Below are 14,689 nucleotides of genomic sequence, written 5' to 3' on the forward strand. Positions count from 1 at the left end.
CAAAAGCCAGTTTGGGGGCCAGGTAAGACTGCTTTTATCACAGTTAGCTTCTAAGGAGTTTTTACAGCCTGTAAAATGTACTCTTTGGATTTTATCATTGCATTTCAGGCAAATCAGTGCCCTGATTTGTTTTTTTACCTTGCTGTGCAGCAGATTACGCCAGCAGAGCACAGCACACTCTCCATTCTTTCCCCCATAAGAGGCCTTCCATACATCTTTGGCCCTATAGGGCACACAGGGGTCCTAAGGATAACCCTGTGGAAAGAAATACTCAGCTGTTGGCTGTGCAAAACAAAGGTCCAGGCTCTACCCAGCCTGTGAGCTGTAGCTTCCTCTTCAAATCCGTGGCTGTGGAAACTCAGCTACGTTGCCAATCCCAGTGTTGAACCCCTTGCAGTATGGAAGAGGTTGATCCATGCTCCTGTGATGGGGGAAGGAGCTTTGCTTCACTCTAGGCATATACTTTATCATGTTATTTAGTGTCTTTCATCTTGCAAGTCATATTTTCGCTTTTCCCTGGATCACCAGGCTGCTTTGCACTAAAATCTTCCTCATTCTGAGCTCTGTATCCCTGCCAATTCAAACCAGCCAGTTTCATGACTAAGATTTCTACCAAGCCTCATATTTATCCATGTTGGATTGAAGCCCCTTATGCTCCTATGATGAATTTACCACCCCATAAAAACAGATGTATCATCGTAACTATTGCTTTATAGGTTGAATGTCCTGAGTTGTTTCATGTAATTAAAATTTTATGTTTATCTGAATCCAAGCTATTCAAATAGACTCTCTCAGCTTGTGAGCAGAGGAACTTGGAGGGAAAATACAGTGTTATTTATCTAAGATTTCTCTAAATCCCTGTCCAAAGCAGCCATGAAAGAATACGATGACTGTAAATGAATTCCTTGTCCTGCTGAAGGGGAGAATAATAGTCTTATGCATAGGTTTCCTTCTGCAGTTCCATGTCTACATGATGTGAAACTCTTGAACCTAGAGCTTGATTTAGGAACAGACATCTGTAAGATTCTTGTCTTCTTAGGTCTTGAATTATTCAGGCTTATAATTTATTGTACTAATTCTACTTAGCAAGCTGGTAGATTGGAACTGCATTTTTTTTTTTCTTTGTAAATACCTAGAATCCTGAGACATGAAAATATTAAGACTAGGGATCCTTCCAGCATTCAAAACAAATGGGATATTTGTAGAGAAAAAGAATCTAAGTGAACAATTTATTTTCTAGGAGCATAATTAAAACTGTAGCTCCATTCAGCTCCTCAGGGCTGCAAGACACCAGGCTTTGCAGAAGGCTTTCTGTAGTTGTCAGGGGATACAGTTTAATTAATCTGGGAACTAATCTCCCAAAGTGCTGAGCAACTTCAGCTGCCATATTGTACCTAGTGGTGGCAGATTTTTTAAGGAGAATTAGGTAACTTCTCAGTGTTTTTAATTCAATTGGATGTGGTGCATTGGCCGCTCTGGATATCCCAACAGCTTTAAAAGGGTGAGCCTGGAGTGCCAGCTCTCAGACCCTGGCAGCTCTCAGTGCTGACTCCATAGGTAATTTTGATGTCACTGCAGGAAGATGTAGCACTGCCTCCTTGCCTGGAGTGCTGCCAAGGATTTCCAAAGCTTCAACATTCAGTGGAGGAAGAAATGAACACCAATCCCTTCCCTAGTGTTTCTTTTGCTCTTTGTACCTGTTGGGCTTCCTCTCCCCCACCACGCTGGAGCTACGCTCACTCTCTCTGGTGTGCAGCAGCTGCTTGCCTTTGGGTTTTCTTTTCCCTTGCCATCCCTCCCCCTTGCTGGATTCCAGCAGGCACTGTTGTTCTTCTGAGTTGGTGGTGGTGCAATGTCCACTGGCTGGCACCCTGGGGACTGTGGCAAAGGGAGGTTTGCCCTGCCAATGTGTGAATTCCGGGGCTGGCTGTGGAAAACTGTGAGGAAGAGCAGCTAAGGGACTCTTGCACACCATGTGCAAGACTAGATAGATCTGTACTGACTTGGCAGGGGATGTGCTGTATTCTCTTTATGCATTATTTGAATGCTGCATTTGTTTTTAAAGCAGACAATATTTTGGTGAAAGGTGCTACAGACATTTATACTGTCAGTGTAGGCTACAGTCATTCCAACTTTAACAGCTCTTCAAGACTGATGATGGAACAAGTCTCCTTATGCTTTGGGGATATTGGTTTAAACCCATTTTTATAGTCAGTAGTCAATGAAATCCATCAGTTCCTCAACTTCTCTTAGTGATTTGTGTCAAACAAGCTCAGTTCTTACCACATGATGAAAAATATGTTTGAAAATTGTAACTGCAGCAATAAAACAAAAGCAGAAGTCTGTGCTTGGGATGCAGCAGAATCAAGGTCAGACATGGGAGAGTGGAAGTATGAGGCCCAGGGTTTTAATCCCTCAACTGAACAGTGAAGCTTTGACACCATTTAAGAGACTGAACTTCTGTTTATTTGATTGAGTCTGCATTTCACTTAAAATCTCTGTATGTGAAGGGATTTAACCAGCAGTGTATCTGATCCACAGGTGGGGTGGAGCTTAGTACAGAGATTTGTGGCTTGTGGCCCTTTTTACTTTCTGTTCTTTGTGATCTTCTTTTGCAGTGGGAGGCATTTACACTGTGATCCAGACAAAAGCCAAAACTACAGCAGATGAATGGGGCGAAAACTATTTCCTGATTGGCCCCTATTTTGAGCAGAATGTGAAGACTCAGGTGGAATTCTGTGAGCCTCCAAACCCTGCAATTAAGAAGGCGATGGACACCATGAAAAGCCAAGGGTGTCAGGTAAATCAGATGTGCTGCTGCTTCCCAGGGCAACAAATCTGACTCTGAGGAGATTAAAGTTTGGGTTAATGCTCTTGTCGTTCCACTTGACACAGCAGTCCTGGTCAATGTCACAATGGGAAAGGCTCGGAATCCACTGTTAGAACAGCAGAGTCAATTCATTAAAGGTTATTTTTGAGGAAGAACCAGTTCATCCAATTATGGGTTTTAACAGTCATTTATCTGCAAGGCTGCTTAATTGGATTAATGAGTTATTTATCTGGTCTCTAAGCACGGTGAGATTTTAGTAGATATAATATGACCTTACTTTGACTGAGCCCTTACATTTCACATTCTTGCATGGGAGTGAGAAGAGCATTCCAGTAGCTCTCAGTTTTTCTTATGTATCATAATATTGAGCTGAAAGCCAGAAAGGAACTTGAGAAAAGCACCCACCTGACAAAGAATCCACTTCCTCAGCTCAGTGCAACCAGCTGTCAGTTCCCTGGGAAGAGAGGTTAAACTACAACACAGGGAGTGGATTCATCTCCCTTTCCAACATGATTTTAACCAGTGTTTTCTGTGTGATCTCATAGCCTTTCTGAGACTCAGTTTCTCCAACAATAAAATAGGAATAAACTTCTTCCTATAAAGATTATCTGCTAAAAGAAATGGAACCTGTTGTGTTGATGGGCAGTTATTAAGCTGCAAGCAGCTTTGACTGAAAATGGGTGGAGGGTAACTCGTGCTAAATTTGACCTCCTTTCTTGAAGCCCTCATCAGAGATGTAGAACTCACCTGCACTCTGGCTCAGTGTTGAGCCCCTCAGAGATGCCAGTTTGCAGGAGGAAAAATTGTCTGCTCATAATGTGTGCTGAACAGAGGTGGAGAGCACTGAGAGGCAGAAGCAAGGAAGCATACTTCCTGTTGCTGGGGGGACTGACACACTTCAGTGTAGAGATTCCTAAAGTTCTTGGGCTGCCACCACCTGTGGCACTGGCACTGTGTTGTCTCCTTTGTAAGAGCAGTTCTTAGATCCTGTTCTTAGGATCTAGTGCCCTGTTATGCAGATGGTTTTTGTTGGATGAGTATGTGCCACAGCTAGGAAAGTGTCTGCTGGGGACACTGACATGATGCTTGTATTGTTCAGGCTCAAACTGAAAGGTCCAATCTGCCATTTCTTATTTTCATCAGATTTTCATAGGTGATTGATCAAGTTTCCCATGTTGCCTCTGCAAGCTGTGCAACACTCCTTTGTCTGGAAAACAGCTGAAGTCTTGTGGGGCAGATTGATTGCAATGCTTTATGTTATTCCAGCAAGAAATCCCATTTAATCAGCCACCTCTGCCAGCCCAACATGTGCATTGTGCTGCTGGAGTATTCATATACAGCAGCAAATCTGTCCCAGGGACGTCAAATATAGCTTTGATCTCCAATAATGACGCTCTAGTTTCCAGGAGCTGCACTTATCCTATTAACATTTATGTCTGGATTTTGCTTATGCATCACAATGGATGGTTTTAAACTGGGGGGCCTAGGAATGCTTCCAAACTTCTCAGGTCGGGTATGTTCCTTGCCACAACCTGACCACATATTTAGATGAAGTCTGGGTTCCCTGCTTTTTAACCTCATTTTCCTGAATAGCAAATCTGGACAGTCTGAAATAAATACATGAGGAGTGAAAAGGAACAAACCTGTCTTTTTTTACGCCTTGTGCTTTCTGTGAAAATAGGCCAAGAGTTTTTATCTCATTTGTTTTCAAGACCTGACCTCTCTTCAGCTCATTGGCGCGTCAGGGCTGGGTTCAATCCCTGAGGTCCCAGCCGTTTTGATGGTGGATTTAATGTGAAATAATTCGACTTTGCAGACTGTAGTGTGGGCCCAGCTGGGTTGGGAGGGCAGGTGAGGGCAGTGAAGTTGTAAATACTCTTAGAAATGTTTAGCTACAGCAATGCAGATAAAGGAGGAAAGCTGCATTTTTAGCCTGATGTGATTTTAGGTATTGAGGTACCTTCTGATTGATCCTTCCACTCTTCCAACTGGAAGTAGAAATCCTTCCCCTCTGTGCTGCTTGAGAAGAAGGAAGAAATGTCATAGTATGTACAGGTGCCAAGCATCAGTCCTACAAAACCTCTCCCTAGTAATCTAGCATAAATGGCAAAAGACTGGAGACAAATATGAACGAAAGAAAACAATAATTTTGAAATAAGAATAAAAGTGGCATAGTTCAATTAGAACAGAAGACCTCATTATTCAAGCAAGTGCAGTCTTCCTAACCTTCCCTCCCCCCCACCCCCCATGGGAAAAAAGTTAATATTGCAATGAAAATCTAAAATGAGAGTCTTAAAAATAAAATGTTCCTAAAGACTGCAGTTTCCTTTGTTCCAGTATTACTCCATGTATTTTGCAAGGAAAACCACAAGTCCTGGGTGTGTAGGACTGTGAACACACATGTTCTTTGTGTGGAATACTTCAGATGTGATGGATGAAAATCATTGTGCTAACTGGCCTTTACATTCGCTTTAACATTTTCTTTCTATATCCTTGCCTCTTTTCCATAGGCCTTTTTTGGAAGATGGCTGATAGAGGGCAGCCCATATGTCTTACTGTTTGATATAGGATCAGCAGCTTGGAACCTGGACAAGTGGAAAGGTGAATTTTGGGAAGTCAGCAGCATAGGAATCCCTTTTCATGACCGAGAAGCCAATGATGCTGTGATTTTTGGATCATTAACAGCCTGGTTTTTAAAAGAGGTACAGTTTTTAAATCTAGAGCTTTGCAGACCAAAACTGCTTTGACATGTGGTTCCTATTCTCCAGACAGAAAACTATGATTTTAAGGAAGTTGATCTTGATGTAGATCAAATTTGTATTTAAAACTTAAATGTTAAGTGGTCATTTAATTATCTTTTTCCAGAAGAAGGGCAGTGGAGCTGCCCAATGTGGAGTCTGAGTGACTGTGCTTGTCAGAACCCTCTGACACTCTAGAAAGGAGTCTCTTCTGAGACACTGGAAAGGCACAGGTTTTTCCTGGGCTAAGGATTAGGCCTGACGGGAATCAAGGCAATGACCACTTAAAATTGTACTGTTTTGTCACAAGAAGGAGAGCAAGCATACAGAAGGCTTCACAAAAAAAAAAAAAGGGGTTTCTGGAGCTGGGATGGTTGATAGGATAATGCATGTTTCATATATTTCTTTCTATTTTCAGCTTTCCTGTCAATTTGATGACAAGCCCAGTATAATTGCCCACTTCCACGAGTGGCAGGCAGGAGTGGGTTTAATCCTGTCTCGATCGCAGAAACTTCCCATCGCCACAATTTTTACTACACATGCAACTCTGCTTGGGAGATACCTCTGTGCAGCCAGTATTGACTTCTACAACAATCTGGACCAGGTAGGAGACATTGTCCTTATTCTTCCCTGGTTTTTCTTTTTCAGCAAATCATCTCCTGGCTCCCTTTCTGTTTACTGTGTTATACCATTTATTGTATTTTCTCTTTTGTGTGATCACTTATGACTGACCCACAGCTGGATGTTGATTCTAGAGCATGAGAAATGGTACTTGTAAGACCATGAGGTGTCCAGGCATGAATGCCTCTGTGTCATCTGGCAGGTCTGAAAGCTCAGTGGAAAACTAGTAAAACCTATTCAGCTCTAGCCAACATCTGACCCTCACAGCACTCTTTCTTAATGTAACACAGTAGAAAAAATAACCAATAACCCTTCTCTTGATAAAAATTCCCTGGAATTGCAGTGGATGATGGTTGCTTTCGGTTTTTTCCCCCAGCCCGCTTCTTAATTTTAACAAACCATAAAAAGTCCTTCTAATTCAAGCATTTCAGGTTGGGCCTAATTTGTAACTGGCAAATGTAGGAAGTATTTTCTGAGTTCAAAAGACCCACATTTGTTTCTTGGAATCTGTGTAAACTGTCTAGTGGTTTGGTTTTCACTGTTCTCTTTCCACTCAAAGTGTGACACAAACAATGTTGCAAGGACTCAAATGTCTTTAGCACTGCCCTCATCAGGGGTACTTTGCATCATCTGGGATTTCTCATATGCTCGCAGGCAAACTTTAATTGAAGAGGTTTTTGCATTCCAGCACTTAGTGAAGCTAGAGGTAGTTAAAAGAATCACCTTATTCATTGTTCAGACACTTCCTTGGCTGAAATCTGTGAAGAAAATTACTTAGTTGGTAATTTTCAGCTGGGTATTTGAAACTTGCCACGCTGGGGAACTGTGTCTTCCAAAGACAAGGCCTAAGCATTTGTGTGCTACTGGCCTGACTCAGAAACAGAGATCACAGAAACATGGAATGGTCTGGGTTGGGTGGTAAACATCATCTCTTTCCAACCCCTGCCATAGGCAGGGACACCTTCCACTATCCCAGCTTGCTCAGAGCCCCATCCAACCTGGCCTTGGACACTGCCAGGGATGGGGCAGCCACAGCTTCTCTGGGCAGCCTGTGCCAGGGCCTCCCCACCCTCACAGGGAACAATTTCTTCCTCATATCCAATCTAAACCTGGTCTCTGTCAGTGTGAAGCCATTGCCCCTTTTCCTGTCACTCCAAGCCCTTGTAAATCATCTCGCCTAGTCTCCTAAATTAGTTATGGCTGTTGGGTGCATTAATGAGGCAGCATGAATACCACAGTCCTGTTGTGTAGGAGTCCAGACATTCCTGCTCCCTCATGGTCTCTTCATGTGTATATATGCATAATATAGAATGGTTTGGTTTGATTTTGGTTAATTCAGTGAGCTGCAAGCAGTCCAGAATAGAGTCTGTTTTTCTCAAAGCTATTGTTTTTTTCTCTTCATGATAACTTTTGGGGGTCTCGCCCCTCTCTGTGTACTCAAAAGAAAAACTAATGATCTCACATCTGAGTGAACCTACAGATTTTTAATATATTTATAAACTAGCCACAGTATTAAAATAATTTTTTCTGTTCACACATGGCATGGGCACCTTTATGCAAGAAGGCACTGTCCATCCTGCAAAGCCTCAGAAGTCCCATAGGCAACCATCAGCTATGTCACAAATACAGAAATGTCTGTTCAGATTTTATTCCAAGAATATGTGGAATGAAACATAAGTATAAATTTAAAATATTATTCTCAATTGCTGTAAATAATATTTAAGGGAAGAAAACTGTGGATTTCTCGGCCATCATGCTTTATACCCTCTGTGGGCTGATATTTAAATCTACCAATAGAGGAAATGATATCAAGCTGTTATACCATTGTTTAACATTCCTATAGGGTGCTAAAACTCTTCCTGGAAAAGTTAACTATCTTAGTGAGGGCTCCTTTGGCTGTGAAAAGGTCATCTTGGCCCAAAAGTCAGTTGAGACACAAGAGGTTGATCTAGAGTACCATAATTAAATAAGAGAGAGCTAAATCTTCAGACCTGTTCTTGTTGCTGCCTTCTAGCAGCAAATTATTTAGGTCAAACAAGCAATATGTCAGTGAAGAAGATTCTTTAGGGCTTCCTAATGTTTAATCTTTGGAGGAAACAATATTTTGTTAGAGCACATCATCCCCTTCCACCCCAAAGTAAAATAGCTGGGTTTCCTGTTTCAGTGCTATTGCATAAATGTTTTCTTTTGAAGTATAATTACGTTTGGCCAGTGTTTCACAGTTAGAACACAGTTCCCACCAGGCAGCAGCTGAGATGGGGAGAAAGATGCAGCTGCAGGATGTGTTGTGCCAGACGTCACAGCAAAATGGTTGCAGCACAGAATGGAAGTGCGTGGCTTTATTGTGCCTAGACACAATCTGGCATGTACAGCTCATACAGAGAAAAGAGGAAACCTCATGTCTCTGTTTCTAGTCCCCAACACAGTCCACAAAATGCTGAGTTAGGACGCCTGGTAGGCAGCTCTACACCACCCACACAGTGCAGGACTCTCCCACTGCAGTGTCAAATCATCCCGGTAGATAAGCAGGGCCAGAAGATGCAAGATCAGTAGAGTTGTGAACTGTAGGCTACCAAAACTCCTTCTTTCATGAGCTCAGGGCACATGTCAGCCTGTAATCTGTAAGAGGACATTTTCTGGGAGGCTGCAAGCCCAGTCAGCGTAGTAGAGGAGAGCTGTGGATGGTTGGATGATGGGAGGGTGCATTATGGATGTAAGACTGTAATGTTGTGCGAGTCCTGACCTCTTCTGAGCCATCTGCTCTTTGCCTCAGTCAGAGATGGGATCCTGGTTCTTAGGCAGCATTACAGCTTAACGACTGGACATGGCACTCAGGGCTGTGCTTTAATTGACAAGGTGGTGAGTGGTCAAAGGTTGGACTCGGTGATCGTGGAGGTCTTTTCCAACCTTAATGGTTCTGTGGTTACTGTTTGAGCTTATACAATTCTGTTCTTACAGTTTTAACCCAGTTCATCTGGACTGGCTGGAATTTACCTGCCTCTGCTCCAGTGAGAACCTGGGTGTTAAACCCTTAGCAGGTGCCCAGAAACACAGTGACCGCCAGAAGTAACACTGTTGTGTTACTATTTAGTGCATATTTTAGTTCCTAGATTCACATTTAATTCACTCTCGTCTCTGGGAAAGGAAGGGAGGGAAAACCAAAAGCGCAAAACGGAGGGTGACTTGTACAGTAACTGGCAGTGTCTTTATTTTTATCTGCTTTTAAACATTTGAAGAACTCTGGGTAGATGACTGGGCTGGGGACTGCTAACCAAACCTGTGGATTACTGGCTTGAACTCTTCCAAACTCAACACTTCCTAATTTCAATAACAAGCAGGGTTTGTTATGAGTTTAATTCCCAAAAGAAGTTTAAGAACTTTTGTATGTCTAATTAGTCCAACCAGCAGGGCATTTTTCCTATTGTCCCAATGTCCAGTGTCGTTTTTACACTGGTGAGTGTAAGGCTTTTTTGTTGCCATGATAAACTGAACCAGTTATTCCTAGCTAACTCCTAGGTAAAAGTTAGGAATTTCTGTGAAAAAGATCTCTGAGTCTGTGGAGCCTTTCTCTCTTCAGGAGGAATTGACTTCTCAGCTGAAAATCGAGAATGTTACTTTTTTATTGTTTTTCCCATTGTTTAAAGGGACCGATTCAGTTTTTTGTTTGTTTCTTTGTTTAGTTGGTTTGGGGATGTTTTGGTATCCTTTCATCCCTCTAGAGTTTTAAATAGACCAGCACTTTCCATAAATTGACTGATCCAGACAAGTTCCTAGGTGAATAGGCAGCTCATTTTGGGAAATTATTTAACCTGGAATTTCATCTGAGAGGCCATCATCTGAAATGATTTTTGGGACCACTGGCCTGGCATAATGGAGAGGTTTGTATGCTTTAGCCTCTGATGCTTCTTACTAAAAAACCACTTTGAGTTTAATGGGAGAAGTGTTCCAAGGAGAAGGAAAAAAAGGCTAGTCATATTCTTCATTGCCTTTTTCCTTAGGTTGCCCTGCCAATGTGTAAAACTTCTGTTTAGAACTTGGAACATTTTCATTCAGCTCACGCAGGTGCAGCTGAATCCACTTTGCAAAGTGGTAGAAAATCCTGTTCCAAGAAGTCTAAATGGAAAAGTACTAAAAATTCCAATGAAAATTAATAGCCAAGAGCTTTTTTGCTGACAATATCTCACTCCACTTAGTGCTGTACTGTCCAGTTTGTCACTGAGCTCACTGTTACACAAAGCTAATCCTCTTTGTCAGCAGAGCAGCTGATGGAAATCTGATTTAAGCCAGGAAGCGTAAATTTCATTCTCTTTTGGCCTGGCAGAGCTATACCAGAATGGATGTTCTCTTTGCACAAGGTAACAGTCAACTGGAGGTAAATTTGATGTAAGCTGGATTTTAAAAGAGTAGTTGTTACCTAATTCAGACATTGGCAGCCAGTGAGATTATGCTGGAAGCAAAAATGTTTCCATTCTACCTTTTAGTAGGTAAGGAATCTGAACTTCAAACCAGTCTCTGTTCCTTGGTCCTGCAGAATCACTTTGAACTTGAGTGTACCACTGTTTTAAAAGACCAAGAGAGATTATTTCATTCTGTGTTTAAAATCCTCATGCATCAAACCTGTACCTTTCATTTGAATTATGAAATATTTACAGAGATATTATCCATTCTCGAGGTAAGGTTTAAATGCTGAGGGTAGTATGTATTATTTCTGCAAAGGTGTCACAGTTTTATTTAGGAAAATTGCGCATTTTAATTCCAGTTTGAATTTGTATTGGTTCAACTTCTGTTGGTTTTCATCATACTTTTTTTTCTTTAGGAAGGCATAGCCTAATATCAGTATCTAGAGATTCTATGCAGACTGTAACAAATAATTTATCTGTCTTTCAGAAAAGTATTTACATAGCTAATATAGTCCTTCCTCCTTTTCCACTCTCAAATGATTTTTGTGGTTTGGAAACACTTTGCTATTTGTCTTTAAAATTTTGAAGTAGGAATGGCTGATTTGGATTTAGTACTTCAGCAACTGTTTCCAGAAGAAACATAATGCCAGTATTCCATAACTGCTCAATATTCTCTTCTTTTTTCACTCCTAGTTCACCGTAGCTGTCTTAAACAGAATGTCATGCTGGGAGGCTCAGTGATTACCTGCTGTGCCCCCTAACGTGTTGAATTTTAAGACATGAATGAGATGTTGTGCTCATTACATGGATCCACATAAAGGACAGAAACAAGCTGAAATTTTCCCTCAGAATTGCACTGCAGAAAATGCAAATTTTATTCCAAAACATTATACCTGTGGAACATCTTCCTGTTTTGCTTTGAAATTAGAGTGGACTTATAAATGAGTCATTTCCCCTTCTAATCCATGCCATCTTGTAAATTCTAATAATCGGCTTGGTTTCTACCAGTCAGGGAAGGAGGGGATCCTCCAATAAATTTACAGGGAGGTGGATTTTGAAGTTGTTAGTCTTTAAATATCACTGAGGGAAGAAATGGTTGGACTTAAGGATCTTAAGAACCTTTTCCACCCTAAAGGGTTCTGTAAACAGTTCATCTGACTTCAATCTGTTTTCTCTTGATGCAGCTGTCATCTGTGGCTGTGCTAGTGTTCCCATTTGCTGATAACAGCAAACAAACAAAAGCGGGTGTGACGCACTTCACGGGTATCTCGCTTTGCTCTCGCTGAACATGAAGGATATGGAACAGAGTTCACGGGAGCCTGAGCTGGGCTGGACAGAGAGCAGGGCTGAATGCTGAGAGGAACATTAGGCTGGGCGTGAGGAGCTGCCCGGCTGTCCTGCTGGTTTCAGCATATTGCCCCATGCCCCCCAGTGCCTCTAGTTCTGGAGCTAAGATTGTCACAGCAGGCTCAGCTGTCTTTGTACAGGACTGGGTGGGTTAAATTTGTCGCCTGCACTGTCTCATCAATTAATTTTCATTTAACCTGCCCTTCAACTTGGCTAAGGCTCTTTTCTGAAGTCGCTTGTCTAGCCTGCTCAGAAGCGCACAGTTCTTACTCCACATTATAAGTGAGGTCAAAAGTCAAGGTCTTGCTTTACTGATCGGTGCTGGAAGCTGCTGGAGAGTGAGAGCAAATGAAATGTGAGAACCCCATGACCTCTGTTTGTACTTCCTAGTAGATGTGGAATTGTGTACCTTTGCAAAAACATGCCAAAAGTCACACAAGCATATGCAAGATAAAATACTTCCCTTTTCCAAAAGATGGAAAAATGAAAAGCAATGAAGAAATACACATTGATATGTGTTAAATATGTAAAGTCCTTTCATGCAATCACAGAAATAAAAGTTAACTAGAAATAAGTCATAGCACTTAATCTTTTTTTTAACTTTTCTCCCAGTAAGGTTACAGGGAGTGTTTATCTACAGTTAGTGAATATGTCAGGTTTTAATCACATTTTGTAATTAAAACCCATTCTTGCTGAGAAAGGGAAAAGAGAAAGAAAACCCTTTGAAGTCTGACCAGCTATTTGTTTGCTAGCAATTTAAAAATTATTTTTAATAGAAAGCCAAATGTGTTTGAAAAGATTTGCATAGTTGTGACTGTGCGGTGGTGCCCATCCCATTCATGTGTTTGTTCAGCATGCTAAAGAACCACCCCATTTTGTATATTTTTGCACAGTGTGTTTGCGCAATCAAAAATGCAGTTAAGAGCTGCTTGTGAATCAGTTTAGTGTAAACCAAGCACGATGCTGAGACGTGTGGCACTATAAGGAGTCAGATGAATTCCCCTCTATTTTTCTCTTCTCCGTGCTCTTTCTGCCACTCGGCTTCTGTGGCAAATGAGATATATGTTCCAGAGGAAATATAATCTTTTGTATTTCAAGCTCTAAGATTCTTACGGGGAATGTGGAAAATACGATACATGATGATACAACTGAGAAATGGTATCATGGTATTTAGCACGTAATGTGGTAGAGTGTATTTGGCAAACGTGAAAAAGCTCTTGATATAGAGGATCGTCAATACCAAAATAAAGCGTCTAGTTTCTTTGGAAGTTTTCAGCTGAGATTTTACTAGAGTCCTTTTTTTTTTGGTCACACAAGGGTGAGTAGAGTGGCACTTTCAGCTAATACAGTGGAATCCACTTTCCCACAAGTAGTGGAGCACTGCTGCAGAATTAGAGCAGATAAAAGCAACTAACTTTGTTAGCAAAGCAGTTATAAGATATCTATATCTACATCTGTGTCTGCACCTATCTAAGTGAAAACAAGAAGTTTTTTGCTTCAATTTGAAATGGTTCACACTGGGTCAAATTTCTTACAGTATGTTCTGTACCAACATTAAGCATCTACTTGGCAGGACAGGTCATGGTCTAAATAGCTTTATTTCTGTCCAAGTTGCTAAAAACAACCGGCCATGGCAGGGGTCACACGATCCTAACTATAGAAAGTGCTGTCTGCCCTGCCTGTGATAAGGGTTAAATCTATTACAGTCCATGAAGTTACACAGTCAAATGCAATCAAAATCAGGCTGTGCAGCCAGCATTAGGCAGCGATCACGACAGAGCTCATTGAGAGTCGTTGTCACCCTCCGTGAAACTCACACAGTCCATTGGGTGCCCATGCTGTTGACCTTAGAGGGTCAAGATTTCTGTTTCCAGAGGTGAAACATCATGGAAGACTAAGAGGATTGTGATTTAGTTGAAAGCATTGACACCTTTTTTAGACTACGTTGTAACGATTTTGCACTGGACACTGTTAGTGAACATTTGAACCTTTAAGCGTGGGCTCAAGGGAATTGTGCATTTTCTTTGCACCAGGATAACATAAGCTCAGTTTAAAAAAGGGTAGCTGCAAGGTTTAAAGGTGATTTAGAAATACTTTGGTGTTTGGAGTGTCTTATCTAGCAGTTTAACTTACATCTGCCTCTAAAAATCAAGGGAGTTCAAATTGAAATATAAGAAGCAGCAAATAACAGTTGGATTTGGAGGAAGAACATCTCTGAGTGTCAGAAAATATCTCATTTTCTATTTTCTTTGTTCCCTTGGAATTTGTTACTGAGTCTTTACATCCTGCCTTTCCACCACACCACATTTCTCTCTTGCCTGTGATTTCTACCATTCTACCCAGTCCCCAGGTTCTGTCCTCATCCCCATTTTTTTTTTTCTTCTCTCCCCTTCAGCTACCAGCAACCTCCCTGCTCTCCCAAGTTTTCCAACAAGCCCAGGGAAGCTGCAACATGATATATTGCCAGCCAGCAGGCCAAATTCCACAGACCCTTACCTTTCATGGGATCATTAATTTAGGTTTCCTTCCATGGCAGAACTGCCATTTTTTCAGGAAAAAAGCAGGAACTGAGAGCTCTCTCACTCTTTCAAGCTCTTTGAAGTTGATAAAATAGTTCAAAAACCAGAATGACTAAACAGCAGCATGTTCACATGGTTCTCATTCCCTGGGGAAACCGAGCCTAGCAGGAGCAACCTTCCCTGAGGGAGACAGTCTGATGGTCACATCACACAGGCATGTTCTTTGTTTGTTTT

At 41.5% G+C, this 14,689-nt stretch overlaps 1 protein-coding gene across 1 annotated transcript in view; it reads left to right on the plus strand.

Moving 5' to 3' along the window:
• GYS2 (glycogen synthase 2) overlaps nucleotides 1-14,689 on the plus strand; it is a 43,634-nt gene that overhangs the window by 6,294 nt on the left and 22,651 nt on the right. The window contains exons 2-4 of the mRNA XM_042051030.1: nucleotides 2,619-2,800; nucleotides 5,341-5,532; nucleotides 5,987-6,172. Coding sequence (XP_041906964.1) covers nucleotides 2,619-2,800; nucleotides 5,341-5,532; nucleotides 5,987-6,172 — 560 coding nt within the window. The remainder of the gene's footprint in view (nucleotides 1-2,618; nucleotides 2,801-5,340; nucleotides 5,533-5,986; nucleotides 6,173-14,689) is intronic.

This window comes from Corvus kubaryi, unplaced genomic scaffold (genome assembly GCF_017639235.1).
Source record: "Corvus kubaryi isolate FWS band 111438036 unplaced genomic scaffold, C.kubaryi_AGA036_p1.0 74, whole genome shotgun sequence".
In the NCBI taxonomy this organism is placed as follows: Eukaryota; Metazoa; Chordata; class Aves; order Passeriformes; family Corvidae; genus Corvus; species Corvus kubaryi.